Here is a 17,327-nt window from a genome sequence, read left to right as displayed (position 1 = left end):
TGGTATGAAATACCATCCGATTAATCGCTTGTCCTGGCATACGATGCGAGTAAATGCTTCATCATGATGGCGCATCAGTGTGTACAATTACAGTTTCCTAGAGCAGCCTAGCTGAGCCTATTACCTGCGCCTGAGCTGAGCAAAAACACTGCTGTCGTCCCCGAACGAGAGTCTCATAACCTCCCGGTCCCTCTCAAAAATCATCCGGCTAGATCCGGCGGGTGTTTTTCCTGACGTGAGGATCCTCCGCGAATGACATCGGCGCGGCAATCGGGGCGGTTTTTACACGCCAGCACGAGCCGGGTGGCATTGTGCGCTGCCGGCGGCGGTGTCCGACTCTCGTGTGATGAGAAATCGCCCCGCCCCCGGCCGGTGGCTGTAGACGAGTCGGTGGACGGGGCAGGGGTCCCGGCCGGGCCGGGTGGGAGCTCACAGCCCGCCCGCCGCGCTGCTCCACTCCGCACCCAGCGCCCGTCGCCACCACAACTCTTCTGTCTGTCGCTACTCTCCGCCGGCCGTCCCGTCCATTACAGAGGCGCCGAGTAAAAACAATCCCCTCTCCGCTAACGACACGACTGAAAGACGCCGCCACAAAAGAAGCTCGTGTCGCGGTCATTAGGAGCTTTCCGCCGCGGCATTTGTCCTCCTCTCAGCGCTGTGATGACGCTCGTGGCGCGGCCCAGCGCGCCGTTTCTCGTCGCTGGCCGGCCGGTATTGACGCCCGGGCCGTGCCGCGCCGGCCCTGCCCGGAAATGACCACTGGAGACGGCACGGGCGACCGGGCGGCGGCGACAGCGCCGGCCGGTCCTGGTAGCATAGTGCGGAGGGCGGCGCCTTTCCGGTGGTTTGTTTTAATGCTAAGTCCAATTATGTCCTGTTCCGACGATCATGTCTGACCAGAGGCATTTTCACTTACATTTTGTACGTCGTGAGTCCATCACTCTACGTGTCTTTCTTCATTTTAGTTCAGTTTCCATCCATGTCTCCGTTCTGTCTCTTTTCTTGTACCCATCTCCGTCGCTCTTTGTATCCTGCTCCGTTTGTCTGCGCCTCGTCCCCACTTCATTTCTTCTTTTGTTTGCTCTCCATCCCCCTCTATCCTGTTTTCGCTTCGTCTCCGTCTCTGTTTGCTAACGTCCACTCGCCGCCACTTAGCTCATCTTTTCGTTTACGATTGCTTCTACATGTCCGAGTGTCCAGTCGTCACTGTCCTCTCTTCTCCCGTCGCCGTCTCAGTCCCTGACTGTCTCTACCTCTGTCTCTGTTTCTGTCTCCGTCGCCTTCTCTGTCCCTGACTCCGTCTCTATCCCTTCCCCGTGCGTCCTGTCGCTGTCGACGCGGGTCGTTCCTTTGGCACCCGGTCCCCGCTCCGCTGGGCGGCTCAGCACGCTTCGTTAGCCAGAACAGGACGGAAATTCCCGGCCTTCGCCGCGTCACCAGCCCCGGCCGAGCTGGAAAACCGGGACGACGACGACCGTGGCACGCTCAGCCGCGCCGCCAACCGCCGATTTGGTAGCTTTGATGATGGAAGAGGTGTGAGATGGGTTTATGGCTTGAATGATCGCTTCTGTTTGTTCTTCAGCCTGCTGTAGAATGATCTATTCCATATAATAGGCCAGTATTGCACTGAAAGATTAGTTGATGCCAATTCAGAGAAGAAAACTCGACGTTTGGCTCATGCGCTGCAGTGAGATTCCGCAGATCCATTTCGGGAAGTGGTAAAGCTATTTTGTCAGACTTTCCATTTTGACTAGCCGTGTCCTGCTGACCTTTTGTGGTTTGAAAGCTGAAATCCGCGGCCCGTCGGCGATAAATCCACCGAGCACTGGTTTCGGCCGGCGGTTCAGAAGTTGGCCCGCGCTCTGCGGCGGCTCGCTGGCGGCTCAGGGCTCGTTACTCGGTGACCGTGCGGGTACGAGGACACAGCCGGGCGATCGCCTGTTACGGCGGGACAGCGAGACTGCAGGTACACAGGACGGAGAGCTGGTGGGACTGGGGTTAGGCCGATCTGGTGTCCATCTTGTAGCGGAGGCTGCCTGAGACTCGCAGAAATCAGTTGACGTGGTAGGCGGGAGACGGAGAGGGTCGGTGGGTACGACTGGTTCAGGGAGTACGGCCGGACACAGAGCTACTGGCGCCAGGGACAGCGGTCAGCGACAGCGGACAAACAACAGTGTCGCGATAGTTACGGTGACCGACTGGGCAGTTGACAGAGGCAGCAAACCGGAGCTGACCATAGTGTCGTGATGGCTATGTTATCCGACTGAGCAGCTAACAGGGGTAGCTGGAAGACGCAGCTGACCGGGGTGCCGTGATAGCTATGGTGTCCGAATAGTGAGTAACTAAGAAGGGTGGCTGCAAGAAGCAGCCGACAGGGACAGCGCCGTCCCGTTGACCAGTTGAGCAGCTGACATGGAAGCAGTGCCATGCCGAGTAGCTAAGTTGCTGCCTCGCCGCCTTCTGTTGGCTGGGATAAGACCACGCTGTCAGTGGTAAGCCCCAGCGCAGCAGCGGGCGCCTCGAAAATAAATCACTTGGGTCATCCATCAATGCGTGCTTCTGGTGGAAATAAATGACTTTGTATCGCCCTTAAGTTGGAAAACAGGCTGCAAAATGGTGCTAGCACCGTCCATCGCATAATGTTATGGTTCAGCCTTAACATTTGCAGATCTTCTGTTGTTTTGTTTCGGAAGTCATACAAATTAAACAGCGTCTTTTATACTTCGTCGCACTTGCCGAAGAAAACCCAGTCTCGCAGCTGTATTTAAATAACCTCTCCTAGCAACTGCTACTTGCGTAGGTGACGTAACTTGGATAGTACGCTTGGTGTCCAGTTTTATCTACTATCAAAACTGATAATACTATCGCTAAAACGCCGCTGATTGCTAATTCAGAACAATGGGAATGATCAGGATTTTATTGAATCATAAGATGTATAAGTTGTGTAAGATGTCGTAAAACAGTCGTCACAAGCAGTAGCCGCCTCCTTCGGGACGCGAATCATCCCACTGAAATCAAAATCACAGCTTGATAACCCATCAACTCTTCAAGATCATTTCCAATATTAATTTCATAGCTCGACATTGGAACCAGACCGTCTATCCGTCTTAACAATTTGTCTCTCGTCTGTATTTTACCGCCCATGGTGTGCGACTGTCAGGCAGTGTTGTCTGCTGGTGCCAGCGCTGCGTTGGACCGCGATGATGACCGGTGACGGCCGCTGTCTGTCCGCGTTGTCTGTTGTGTTAGTTAGTACCCGCCCCTGACCGGACTACGGCTGTATCCCTCACCATCGTCGTCCCGTGCCCCCAGGGCGGTATCAAGGTGCTGGTGACGGGTCCGTGGTACGCCACCTCGTCCCCGTACTCGGTACTATTTGACGGCGTCTCGGTACCCACCCAGCTGGTTCAGAGCGGTGTGCTGCGCTGCTTCTGCCCAGGTCAGTTGACTACTGTCTGCTACTGCCCACGCCAGTTACCGCCACTGTCCAGGTCAGTCACTGCTAATGTCCAGGTCAGTTGGATAATACCGCTGTCTGCTATTGTCCAGGTCAGTCACCGCTACTGTCCAGTTCAGTGACCGCAACTGTCCCGGTAGATTACCGCTACTGTCCAGGCCAGTTGGATAATACATACCACTGTGTGCTTCTGCCAGGTCAGTTACCGCTACTGTTATAAGTTGGACAATATTGTCAAAATTGTCTGCTACTATTTTGGTCAGTTGGTCAGTGAATGTTGACTTTTACATCACATTTTTCTGATCGCGCCATTTTGAAAGTAGAGACGCTTTAAAGCACAAGCATTGCCTCCCATCACTGTGCGTTGGCATCACAATTCGAAACCCATTGCGTATCGCCTGTAATAATTAATCCCGTCTACTGCCAGCCAATACGTCCTCACTAATTACCCTCTAAGCCCTCCCCTCCCCTCCCCTCTCTCCCCGACCTGACCTGACCTGACCTGACCTGACTTGACCCCCTCGGCAGCGCACGACGTGGGTTCTATGCCATTGATAAACAACTGACTTGACCCGACCTGACCTGACCTCCCCACGGCAGCACACGACGTTGGTCCGCTGCCACTGACCTGACCCTCCCTTCTCCAGCCCACGACGTGGGTCCAGTACCACTAACCTGACCTGACCTGACCTCCCTTCTACAGCGCACGACGTGGGTCCGGTACCGCTCCAGGTGGCCTGCGAGGGGTTCATCATCTCCAACGCGTGCCTGTTCGAGTACAAGAGCCGTCCGAGCGAGCAGGGTCCGGCGGCGTACCCGGTGTCGGCGCCGTTCCCCAGTCAGGACGACACGCTGGTCAAGGTGACCCTAATGCAGCGCGTTCAGCTGATCGAGTCCCGAACGGAGGGCGCCGCCAGCGGACAGGTGAGAGGGAGAGAGAGTGAGAGAGAGAGAGAGAGAGAGAGAGGGGAGAGAGAGGGAGAACTGCTAGAGGTGGAGAGAGCGGGGAAGTAGCGGTGAGGAAGGTGGACATTGAGAGGACGAGTGAGGGATAACCTCGGGGAGGGAGACAAGTGAAGTTGTCAAGAGAAGTCAGAACCTTGTTGTAAAGGCTTAAGGGCTGGAAAAGGTCAGAAAATAAGAAAGAAGGAAGCAGTTAGATGGAACTCGGCTGGATGTTCTGATTATTTCATTTACTGGTGTAAAAACCGAAATTGCAATGAAACTCCACCCACGAAATCGCCTTGATTGAAATTAAATTGGAAATTAATCACGACAAATTAGTGCATTCACTGTACCGCCACGAAATGGGCGGGTATGGGTCCTGCGGCACAGTACAACTCACAGACGATCTGCTCTGGCGCCACCTAGTAACTGCAGTTTGTCCCCATTCGTTTGGTGTCCGCGATCCCTAGCCGTGCGGCGCAGTATACCGTCCAGGCGCCGACTCGTGGTGCCATCTAGCGACAGAACTGTAACTAACCGAGAACTCTCCCAGTGACTGAATAATTCCTCACCTTTCGAGCCCTGCTGGGATTTAGTATCCCCATATAGTCCCATATTAATCACAGGTGGCCCAATGAGCTCTCTAAGCCACGTGCTTTCCTCACACGGCGCATTAATGAGCCCCACGAGCCGGCGTCGGCCCGAGCCAGACTCCCGGCCATCAGTCGTGCTGTGTTTATCTAAATTAAGGCGCTACTTTGTGCGTTATTAAGCCGGCCGGTTGATGTAGGGCGTCGGAGCGGGCCGAGCAGCTCCATTGTAGCGGCTTATTGTGCCATATAGGACGGTTAGCGGGGCTCGGTGTGTCAGCCGGACGACTTATGGGGACGGCCGGGGTTGGTAAGTACGGCCCTGATGGAGACGGTGGAACGGGCTGTGCACGGTCGAATTGGACGGCTGGTGTGTCTTTTGGTGGTGTGGACGGTGGAACTACTTCCGTACCGGCTGATACGGACGGTGGAAATGGACGGCTGAGGTGAAATGTGGAAGGCCTCGATGGACGGAAACGGCTCTAGGAGCGCTGCTGGTCCGTGCGTCACAATTTAACGAGGTGTTATTTTCGCACTGAGCTGTACTTGACTTGTAATGAAAAACGGATCGACTTTCATCGAACGTAAAGGAGTTTCTGCGGTCGGCATTGTTTTCAATTTGTCCGCTGGTTATTTCCCGATAGACCTTAATTCGGTACTTCTGAACTAAAGTTCAATGGGCTACAACAGCTTCAGTGTTTTCCAATTCCGAATGCCTGCAATGTTTGCACCCATTTCTACGTCTGTCATCCATCAGAATGGCAAACTTTCGCTTGATTGAACTATGGGACTTTATTTAGTTTCATTTGGTTCTCATTTTGCTGTCTGACAATGCGCCAACCAGCCATCCTATATACAGGAGCAGAGCAGGCATGCGTCACCGTCGCTGAACAATACTGTCGCTTCATATGGAAAACAGATTGCATCGGAAACAAAAGGCTATTCAGCCGTTAGTAAAAATAGGGTCATTGCCCTGACCCGTTCATTGTACTGCATAATCATGTTCCTCGTGTGTCTTTTGTCGCGTCGGTCTATACAGACATTCCCACTACCTGACGCCTCCTCTCTCCCCCTTCCTCGCAATAGAGCAGTTCGCTGTGCGGCCTGTGGTCGGAAATAACTAGTGTTGTACCCTCCCCTCCGACCTCACCTCTCCCTTTCAGCAGGAAATGACCCCCCACTTTCCTCCCCTCTCCCTCAGTCGAGAAGTCTGCTGGCGCCCGAGTCAAGCAGTCTTCAGATGATATGACCCCCCCCCCCGCCCCCAGTCGACCAGTCCTCTGGCTGCGCTCTGCGGCTGACCTGACCCCTCCCTCTTCCCGCAGTCGAGCAGTCCCCTGGCTGCTCTGTGCGGCCCGCAGCTGACCTGTCCCCTCCCCCCCCCCCCACAGTCGAGCAGTCCCCTGGCTGCGCTCTGCGGCTGACCTGCCCCTCTCTTCCCTATCTCCCAGTCGAGCAGTCCCCTGGCTGCGCTCTGCGGCTGACCCCTCCCCCTCCTCCCCCGCAGTCGAGCAGCCCCCTGGCTGCTCTCTGCGGCCCGCAGCTGGAGGAGCTGCTGATCGCCTACTGCCAGGACCTGATGACGCGGCCGTGGCTGAGCGACCTCTCCATCTGTGAGGACGCCGTACAGAGCGGCGCACCGTCCCTGCTGCACCTGGCCGCCCTGCTCGGCTACAGCAGGTGAGTACAACTACAGGGGGGGGGGGGGGGGCAACTGGTTGTACAGCAGGTGAGGAAGGGGAGGGACTGGGTGCTCGGGTACAGGAAGTAAGGACGGGAAGGGACTGGCTGCTTGGGTACAGCAGATGGAGGATGGGGACCGACTGCGTTTGGTTGCCATGCTCGTCTACGGTAGATTAGAACAGAAGGAGGGACTGGGGCAGGTTAGGGATAGTGATAGGGATATCATGATAGGGGCTGTATCATGACAATTGACAGGGATAGGACAGGAATAGACCTTAGGAGCCGATGCCCGCTGCATGGGTCATTATTCGATATTCATTTGATGATTTAACAGACGATATTCCGTACGCCCGCCCATTTGATACCTGCGTTTGAGTTTCGGATTTCGTTGCGGTGTACACAATGCACTGCAGGCATGCGGCGGCGTTGATGACCGTTGTTGTGGCCAAGATTCTTACAGATAGTTGTGGCTTCATTCTATGCGTGTTCTGCCGGCCCCTACCGTTTGCAATGCTTTCTGACTACAAGTTACAACTGGCTCTGGAATGTTGCCAAACGAAACTGCCATCTCAAAGTGACGTATTGCGGGTGACGTCAACACAGGCTTTGTATGAGGCAGATGTCATTCACTCGGTGACCATTCATGCTGATATATTCGGATGACGTCATCTTATATGCAGTGTAACTCTATTGTGTCTTATGTAACGATGCCAGCGTTTGATGTGTTATCAAAGACCCGTCATACGCGCTGTACCGGGCGCTGTACCTTAGACTCAGACTGTTGACCTGTCTAAAGCGGACGTCTGCTAGCGGTCGTTAATAGTTCATCAGTCAGTGTAGCGACAGGGTGGGTCGTTAATTTCTGGAAGGTCAGACAAGTGACCGGTCAGCCTGCCAATAGGTATCCGACAGGTCCGGGATCATAAGTGTCTCGACACATGAACCTCTGCAGAGGTTCATGAGTCGAGACACTTATCATGATGTCGAGACACTTTCCACTGGCTCATGAGCCAGTGGAAGCCATAGACACCTATCCTACTCAGATATTCTCAGGCGAGTTCCCGCCGCTAACTTCTAAGACCTCACCCCGCCACCGATCCGATCTAGAACCGTAAGTTAGCCACCAATTCGCTGGCTGACTTTTCCCTGTCGTCCTCTGGCTTCTGAAGTCCAGTTTGTGACTTCTGGTGGCTCCTTTTGAGCTCTGTTTGGCGAGATCTCCGGCCGCGGTGGCTCCCGTGTCGGCGTCATCCCGTTAGGTGCGACTCGGGAAGCCTCTCAGTTTCCGGCCTGTCCCCGTCCACATCGGTCACAAAAATGACCGCCGACCGGTGAGCGTCGATCGACCGGGGCGGGGAGAGGTCACAGAAAGGGAGGGTGGAGGTCAGGGACAAAAGAGGATAGAGATGAAGGACAGAGGAGGCGAAGTCAGGGTTAGAACGGGTATAGATTAGGTTTTGAGAGAGGGAGAGGTCAGACTTCAGTGATCAAGAACGAAGGTAAGAGATCCTACATTGTCTTTTCTGTCTTTTTTTCCCCCAGTCGTTTCGCTCCTATATCACATGACAGATGCTTTGAATCAGCCAGTGATATCTCTGCGTCTGCTCGCACTCAGTATAATATCCCACCACCTGATCATATGGTCAGCTCTCTCCGGCGGTTTTTGACGGCTCTCGCTCTCTCCCCGCGGCAGGCTGGTGTGCTCGCTGCTGCACTGGCGGGCCGAGAACCCGTCCCTGTACCTGGAGTCTGAGGTGGACGCCGTGCGGACAGACCAGAACGGGGACACGCCGCTGGGTCTGACCTGTCAGCGGGGTCACACTGAGACGGCGCGCCTGCTCTACCAGTGGAACCACACCGCCATCAGGTCAGAACAGAACCACACCACAATCAGGTCAGGATCAGGGAAACTACACCTTTTTCAAATAGTATCACGACAAAACCAAAACGGCAACTGGTCTCCCCTTACAACCGTGCTACAGCATTTGCTGGTTCGCGTCAGACCGTCCTAACAATAATTGATCCCAGCAATCGTCTTCCCTAATAATCTATCCAACGAAAACGCTAGCATACAGCTTTGATCTTTTTTCTCTCTAAATAGCATTGCAATTTCATTTGTCTTTGCGGCGACCGATCAGCGTTCTTTTATAGAAGCCATTACCGCTGATCCGGGCAAATATTACCCATCTAACCCTCTGACCGTCTGTATCTGTCCAGGATGCGAAACTCATGTGGCCAGACGCCCCTCGACCTGGCGCGGGAGGCGGGCCACACGCAGCTGGCCGATGAGTTGGAGCGGATTGACACGATCCGTCAGAGAGCTCGCGAGCTGGACCGCAGTGAGAGGGTGTTCGCCCGGCCCGGCACCAAGTACAGGTCCGTGGAGAGGGACGGGGCGCTAAAGGACATGGGAAGGAATGGGGCAAGGTGACAGAGGAGTGAGGTGGAGAATAGGCAATAGGATAAGTACTGGATTGGTAGGTGTAAGTTAGAGGGTTGAATGTAAGGGACTGGTGGCTTTTGCCATCTTCGCTGCAACTACGTATTCATCATTATCTGAACAAGTCTCCAGGTGGGGTTCAACCTTGAATGATAGACGCCCGACTTCATATACAGGTCAGATCCAATTTCATACCAAACAGTTCAGCACCCCCCTGAAGCGTCCCGCTATGTGCGCTGACCGCCGCCCCGGCCCCGTTCCCCAGGTCCGAGCTGTGGCGACAGCGCAACTTCAGCCTGGACCTGCCGTCCGGCTCGCCGCAGGACTCGTCGGCGGCGCGCCAGCTGCGCTCGTCAACCCCCAGTCCCCAGCGGGCGGCGGCGGCGCGGCGGGCGGGAGTCGACAGCGCGCGCAGCAGCATCGACTCGGGCCTGGACACACTGCGGGGGGAGCGGAGCGCCTCTCTGCCAGTCACATCGCCGGCCTGCAGCTCACGGTGCAGCGCGGCAGACATCAGGGACTGGCCGTCGCCCATGATCTGTGAGTCACGGGGACTCGGGGACTGGTTATCGTGTGTGTGATCTGTGAGTGGTGGACTGGGATGAACCTAGGGAGTGACCTTCACACATCATCCGAAAGTGTGGACTGTGGAGCGATAGTGACACTGACGCTCGCCGCCCATGATCTCTGTGTGAGGGTCCGAGGGACCGGGACCTGGGAAAAACAGTGATCTTTGAGTGTGGAAACATGAGGGACTGGACGTCACTTTTCCCCTTTGAAACAACTGTATTGATGTCGATCTTTCAGGCGAGAGTTCCCCGTCAGCCGACATCAGTCAGACGTCGGAGCCGTCGGACCAGCACGTGCTGACGTTGGCCGAACACATCATCGCCGCTATGCCGGAGAGGATTAAGGTGGGTCCCGGACTCCCGAGTACCGACATCATGAGCCGGCACAGCCACGATTCACCTTGCTTCATCAACTGCTGATGACTGAATTGTTCGTGCCCTGTCACAGTCCGCTCACAGCCCGTCGACAGCCCCTCCGCCCCTCTTTTCCGTCAGTTCGAGAGCATACCAGTGTAAGTGTCTGCTGGCGGCTGTATTGTCTCTCTCCTGTCACAGCCCTCTGACAACTTCTCCGCGTCCCTGTTTTCTGTCAGATCGAGAGTGACGGCCAGTGGGAGGGCCTGCTGCATTGTCCCTGTTCTGTCACACTTCTGAACAACTTCTTCGTCCCTTGTTTACCGTTAGATCAAGAGTATACCAGTGGGAACATGTGCTGATGGCTGTATTATCCCTCCCCGTCTCAGTCTTGACTACTTCTTTGTACTCTGTTTTCCGTCAGATCGAGAGTGACGGCCGGAAGGCTGTATTGTCCCTGCCCTGTGACAGCACGCTCATAGGCTTTCCGTCCCTGCTTATTGTCAGATAGAAAGTGACTGCTAATGAGGGCGTCCGTTGGTGGCTATGTTGTCCCTGCCCTGTCAGTCCTCTGACAGTGGTTCCGTCTCCGTTTTCCGTCAGATCGAGAGTGACGGCCAGTGGGAGCGCACCTCCTCTCCGGCCTCGGACCTGGCGTCGCTGCGCTCCGAGGCCATGGAGGACGCCATCGAACTGGCGGACATCTCCGACACCAACTACCGGTGGGTGGACTACCGGTGGGTGGACTACCGATGGGTGGGTTGACTGGAAACTACCGGTGGATGGACTACTGGTGGGTGGTGGACTACCGGTGGGTGGACACCGGTGGGTTACTATCGGTGAGTGGATGGACCGGTGGGTGAATTATCGGTGGGTGGACACTGCGACACTCCGGCGCACCGCTGTCTTCTGGATCATCAACTATCCCGACTGGTTAATGACAGGGTCACCAATCACCATGTCATCGGCTGAGCCCAAAGTCGGTCATATCGTTATCAAACGAGCCTACTTTAGGTAGGTGGCTGGCGGTGATAAGTGAGCCTCAGACAGCCTGTGATTGTGGCACGGCGGCGTGCGACTGCCCCCATCAACCCCACCCCTTTTCTCCACTGCTACCTTTCTCGTTATCTAAGCGTCACCCATCATCGGGCCGAGTCCGGCCGACGGTCGCACCCGGCACACGGCATGTAGCGCTGATTGGGTTCCGTCATCCTCCAACGCTGCAATACAGACACGGCAGTCGAGCGGTAATTGAAACCCGCCCGCCGCCACGGCCCGGCGCCCGCCCCGGCACTATATCCTGTCCCAGACGTGTCATTTCTCGCCGGTATAAATCGGGGTAATTTCCACGTAAGGCCGCTCCTGGGAAGTCACGCTGGGCAGTTTATGTGCGCACGTGATTATCACCTGGCGTGAACTGCCTGGGACTTCTGGTTAGGCTGTTACGCATGGGTCGTTAATTTGTCCGGTTGACAGTGAGGTCTGCTCGCTGTCAAGCGGCTGAAGATGTACTTGTACTCCACGCCGCGGTGTTCCATCAGGAGTTTTCATCGCGCCGTAATTGTGTTGGCGGTGCGGCTGATGTGTGGTCGGGTTAGTGGCCTCAGAGGAGTGCTCAGTGACCCCGGGCCGACACACGGTGGGGCGGTAGAGTAAGTGGTGGATGGCTACGGTAGGTGTCGTGATGAGAATAGTTGTGTACACATAGCGGTGGGTTAATCGTAAACTACCACTACCTCCCGTCACCGCATATTTACAGAAATGCATACGAGTCGTTCACATGATCCTTGCCAATATTGTGATAATGCGCGTGTGTCATTGCATTTTCTGAGCAACGATGCTATTATTTCATAGTTAAGTAAGAAAACGAGAGACGGACTTTTAGATGGTTAGTCAGCCTTGTAATCTAGGGATCAACGCTGTGCATGATGCTCCGAGTCGTGAACAGGTACCGATGTGCACAAAAGGACCTTATCTCATAATTTTTTTAATGAACGCCGCTGGGTAAAATGTCAAACAGTGCAGTTCTGTGGCGCTGGCCGTCCCGCTGCTCGGGTAGTGTTTATGTAGCGTGTCTCTCCGTTCACCTCTTCACCCCCTCTGCCGTCCACAGGTACTGCGAGGCGAGCACGCCGCAGTCGTCAGCCTCGCCGGCCTCCTCCTGTCTGCCGTCGCCTTGCTCGTTCTCCGTCCTGGACTCGTCACCGTCGCCGCCGCCCTCGGCCGCCGATCTGGGGCAGTACTTCAAGGCGGGCCGGCGCGACTTTGCGCTCGACTTCTCCAGCCTGACGCTCTCGGACCGGGAGCAGCGCGAGCTCTACGAGGCGGCCAAGGTGATCCAGAAGGCGTACCGCAGCTACAAGGGCCGAAAACGGGCCGAGGAGCAGGACCGCGAGAAACAGGCGGCCATCGTCATACAGAACTGCTACCGAAGGTACAAACAGGTGAGTTCAACGCCAAACTAGAGAAGGGAATGCACGTAGGTGAGAAATGCACAAAACCGCTGACGTACAAAATGCGAAGGGGTCATACACTCTAGGAATTTCAAAGAGGCGACTCGTATAGAACTACCACTTTAGGACAGAAGCGAGTCTTTGTGTGAACAGAGTGTCAATGAAAGGACAAATTTAGAATCGAGACGGGCAAGGAGGCCACTTGTATTCACCAGCGGCGGCTCGTGAGCTACAATGGCCACATTTATGACCAATCAAAGTCACAAACAGCTTCTCGGGATGTTGCTATTAAAAGAGCGGACTTCCTCCGCATACAAACTCCCGTGTCTGACGTCTGTTCCCGTCCCGTTCCAGTACTTTTACTACACTCAGATGACTCGCGCAGCGCTAGTGATCCAGAGCCGCTACCGCACCTACTGCGAGCACAAGCGGTTCAAAAAGTCGCAGGAAGCGGCCGTATGCATCCAGAACTACTACCGTCAGTACAAGGAGCAGGAGCGCCAGCGGCACGGCAGGGAGGGCACGCCCGGGTCGCTCAAGTGAGTTATCCGTGGTGGATCGTGATGTATGTACAGGACGTGGCTAGGGTTTGACGACACGCTGAGGAGTGAGGAGTGCTCTCATACTCCTACTGGCTGGAATGAAATGGTTTATGATGGCTTTCACCTCAATTTTTATTGTATGTATTTATGTCTTTTTTAAGTTATTTGGTCCTTTGATACCTTGCGGCATTCCTTTTCTGGAACCAATATGCGAACTGGTGTCAATGATAATGTTACACTGTTTTTTTTTTTGCGATGGGCTCTGACGCGTTTGGTCTCGCATTACAGGCGAACCTACTCCCAGAGGCGACAGCACCAAGCCGCCATGAAGATCCAGAACTTCATGCGGCAGTCGAAAAATAAGTACGTGTTTTTCTGGGTGACTGGTACCTTATTCTGCATAGAGCTGTATAATGTGTATACGTTGCATATTTATCCGCTGGCTAAGGCTTCGTTTTACGATATAAAGCTATAATGAAATACAGTGTTCAGTTAGTGGGTGTACCTTTAGTACAAAGCAATCAACACGATGACTAATGCACAGTTCACAGTTCACAAAAAAAAGATATTGTTCAAAGGTGCTTACGCTCCTCGGCATGGAAAACTAACGAAGCCCATCTGCTTTACTAACACATGATACTGCGTCATCAATCTCTGTGATGATTCTGGCGACACCTTCCTGTGTCTATGTGTGGTCCCAAACTAACGGTGTGTGTCGCCGCGCGCATGGCAGCCAATGGGAGATGTGGTTTGAAGACGTGGTGAGTGCCTATAACCTCAGCGGCCGAGTGTGGTACCCCGGGCGGCCTTCCCCCCCCCCGTCCCCCCGTCCCCACTGTCTGTGAGCGGTAGCAGGCGGCGTCAGGTCTCTCCCGTGCTGTGCAGGGCCGGCTCTGTCCGTCTCTGAGGTGTGCATGCTCTCCCCGACCTCGGAGCACTCGCTGACGTCACTTCACGTGCACGGTAACCATGGAAACGGAGACGGCCCAGCTTCAACTGACGGGCATGAGGTCAGACGAGGTGTCATTTCGGGAACCTAAATCTAATCCGGTTTAACTAACTTAGGCTTGTTGGATGAAGATCGATGACTTAATTTTTGCTCTTTGATTTCATTTACATCTTTTGTTGTTCCATTATGATGGGTCTTTAGCATCCCCTACAACCCTCTACAGTTCGCAGGTATTCCCCTTTCTCCTTCTTCCAGAGCTCTGTACCACCGTCTGTAATTGTATATCGACTCTTGTGGAGACCCTCCCAGCTCATCAACTGTCCCAGACCGTGCCAGTACCAGGTCAGCAATATGTCCATCCCACCGGTCCACTTCCATCAAATAACCCGCTGACCGCCAGCCGCTCGTCTGTCGGTCATGGCCGTATATCGATTGCCCTCATCCGCCGCCGCTGTCACCCGCCGCCCGGCCCGTGTCCCTGCCTCTCATGACGTCACACCGGTCCGCTGACGTCACACACCGGTCCGGCAGATTGCAGAGAGAGCGCGAGCTGGAAGCCGGAAGCGCGAGGCCCCCGGACCGGCCGGAGCCAGTATGTGCCCCGCCAAAGTTCCCGCCCCCGCCTCCCGATGCCAGCCGCTGAGCTCACCCTCCACCAGCTCTCTGCACAGTAGGAAGGTGAGGATCTCTCAGATAGGGGGGCGCAGACGTCTGGAGTTGGACTGAATTGACGTATTGAAACCCGGCCCTGATAATTGTTTTGTTGTGAGAAAACAGGAAGGAATGACGTATTGTTTCGAACTAATGTCTCAATATGATATTGAATTGCGTGCCTTATCGTAGGGCGTCATGTCAGGTCGCTTATGGCTGTCTGCATTGAATTGCGGTCACCGTGTGACTGATTTAGCCATATGTCCCATTTTGCGTTGCCATCTAACCCTCCCTCCGCCCTGCCCCGTTTTCTCCGACAGTGCTGACACGAGCTGCTCGGCCGGCCGCCGCCGCCTCGCGGTCCGTCGCGGAGGCTCTCGTTCCGCCAGCTGCCGGCAGATGGCTTCCGCGTGCCGGCCGCGCCGCCCGTCTACCGGCGGGCGCTCAGCTTCGAGAGCTCGACGGTAGTGACGCACGAGACGGTGCTGCGGCGCGGCCGAGTGGGCGGCGTGGCGGGCGCCGCGCCGGAGCCGACGGGACGACCTGGACGGTCGGCCGGTCCGCAGTGACCTCCCCCGGGCTAGGACGGGGCATCAGGGCGGCCGACGCCGCAGCTCGAGGGCTATCTCCATAGTCGGCGCACGCCGGGCCGGCGGGGACAGTCGCCGGCCGGGCCTCCCGCCATCGGCACGCAATCAAAACACGGTACTCCTCGCCGGTTGGAGGCGACCGGGGGCGTCAATCCTCCCTTCTGGAGCCATTTTGGGCCGTTTCTCTCGTATGACGGTCGTGTTACACTGTTGAACGCTAGCCGGCAGTCCTGTTATGTAGTGTTCGTTATGAGAGCTGTTTACTGAGTCGTGTTAAGTGAGTGCGCCGTACCGAGTTACCTGCAGTCGTGTTACGGAGAGTGGAGCGGCCAGTTTCGCCGAGAGTTCAGAGTAGAGTTAGTCGGCGGGAGTTGGACCCGGTCAGGTCCGGCGCCGCCGCCGCTCCGCGACTCCGCGCCGTGTTATTGTTGCTCACTCTTATCTTGTTGCCATCATTGTTGCGCTCAAGTCCTCATCTTTCTCGCTCTTCGTCATCTTACTATTCGATTACCTCGTTGCTGGCGTGCTGTTTACGTAGGTGTAGTGAGAGCGAATGGAAGGCGGACGTGTCTTCGATGGAGTCCGATGAGGGAAGATGCAGTCCCGGACGGGGTCTGTCTGGTCAGTCGGCGTAGTGGAGACAAAGCTGCCCTGCCAAGGTCCATGTGGATCGGTACTATCTATCACAGATTCTGAGAGACATGTTCTGTCCCATCAGGGCCTCTTGGGAGGCAGAGTTAATCCTTTTGGGGTCTCTAGGAGGCAGAATATGTTTATCAGGGTCTCTGAAGGGCAGTCGGTCTATCAGGGCCTCTGCAGTCTGCAAGCACCTAACGGGCCGGCTGCCGGCGCTGCCGTGCACCAGCCCTCCTCGGCGATCACCTGTGACCCGTGATCAGCACCCATGACCTGTGACCTGATGAGCGCGGCCGTAGTGACCTGTCGCCCAGCCCCGGCTCCGGGCCGAATCCCAACCGAGCACGTCCGCCCGTGGCGACTGTGATGCCTCTTGTTGCCGTATTGTAGTGCGTAGTGTTGAGAGCAGACATCGGATTCCTTGTTTATTCTTTTACAATGCTGTATTTGGGCGTCTTTCACAAATTGGTCGGTAGGAATGCCTAGAGCCTGGTGCCGCTGGCCGGCCGACGGGTGCCCTGTCAGTTGGACAGGGTCCGGTCTAGAAGAGTAGCTCGGCCGGCCCCGTCAGCTCTCCAAGTTCTCATGTTCTCACGTAGCTGTAAGACCCGCCCAGGTGCGTCTTGTCTCGATTGCCTTCGTCTTTGAGCAGCATGCTGAATCTGCTGACCGTCCTCTCGGCAGCAGGTCCATATTTTATCTCTGGCCCCGGGCCGCCAGCCGCGGCGCGGGAGCTCCATCTTTCTCTCGATAGCCGCTTTAAGCTCCCGTACATTCCAGTTTCTTGCTCTCTAAGCCCGGTGCCGGCCGCTCGGGCGTCCCAGGGCGAGCCACGCGCGTTTGAGGCGGCTGAGTGCCCGTAGATTCTGAAGAAGTGCGAGCCCTACCAGCCAGGGGCAGGTTGGAGCGGCAGTCGCCTGCGCCCCTTCCCGTCCTCCCCCTGGGCAGAAGTCGACTTTGACAGCCCTGTCTATTGCCCCGCTCCATTTCATCTCCTTCTGAACTCCAGCCGTATCAGCAGATTTCTCTCGCGGTAATCGTTGGCAGAATGCCGCCGAGAGCAAGTTTGATCGTGGATTGCCGGTATCGGATTGGGTCTGACCGCCGCGTCAGCTGACGTCCATGGTGGAATGATGTGTGATGTGGCGTCAGACTGACTTGAGCAGGCGCGTGACGGGTGTCAGGGACGCGTGCGATGAGCATAAACCCACCTTACCTCTTGTCGAATACAATTATCACTCATTCATCCATGTGGTTTTTGAAGCTGTAATCAGCAAGCTGACTTTAGTGGGAGGAGGCTGAAGACACACGACGCCATACAGAAGCTAATGAATAAAAGTAAAGTAAATGCTTAAATATTCAATCATTATTCAAGCTGACTTGTGATTTTAGAGTTCCCGAACTGCAGATCATCGGAGCCAATAAGGAAACTGACGCCTTCGCACTTGTAGAAGGGTGGGAGGGGGGG

General features: G+C 55.5%; 1 protein-coding gene across 1 annotated transcript in view; it reads left to right on the top strand.

Moving 5' to 3' along the window:
• Positions 1-17,105, top strand: part of LOC122383583 (calmodulin-binding transcription activator 1-like) — a 109,690-nt gene extending 92,585 nt beyond the window's left edge. Inside the window, exons 13-26 of the mRNA XM_043370149.1 lie at positions 3,313-3,439; positions 4,161-4,381; positions 6,500-6,672; positions 8,369-8,542; positions 8,893-9,051; positions 9,381-9,655; positions 9,923-10,029; positions 10,642-10,775; positions 12,152-12,482; positions 12,846-13,030; positions 13,322-13,396; positions 13,767-13,794; positions 14,514-14,660; positions 14,954-17,105. Of these exons, the coding sequence (XP_043226084.1) occupies positions 3,313-3,439; positions 4,161-4,381; positions 6,500-6,672; positions 8,369-8,542; positions 8,893-9,051; positions 9,381-9,655; positions 9,923-10,029; positions 10,642-10,775; positions 12,152-12,482; positions 12,846-13,030; positions 13,322-13,396; positions 13,767-13,794; positions 14,514-14,660; positions 14,954-14,959 (2,142 nt within the window). The 3' untranslated portion in view covers positions 14,960-17,105. The remainder of the gene's footprint in view (positions 1-3,312; positions 3,440-4,160; positions 4,382-6,499; positions 6,673-8,368; positions 8,543-8,892; positions 9,052-9,380; positions 9,656-9,922; positions 10,030-10,641; positions 10,776-12,151; positions 12,483-12,845; positions 13,031-13,321; positions 13,397-13,766; positions 13,795-14,513; positions 14,661-14,953) is intronic.
• The last annotated feature ends 222 nt before the right edge of the window (positions 17,106-17,327 follow it).

The sequence above is a fragment of the Amphibalanus amphitrite genome, unplaced genomic scaffold (assembly GCF_019059575.1).
Source record: "Amphibalanus amphitrite isolate SeventyFive unplaced genomic scaffold, NRLGWU_Aamphi_draft 000012F_arrow, whole genome shotgun sequence".
NCBI lineage: Eukaryota > Metazoa > Arthropoda > Thecostraca > Balanomorpha > Balanidae > Amphibalanus > Amphibalanus amphitrite.
This window is presented reverse-complemented; position numbering and strand designations above follow the sequence as displayed.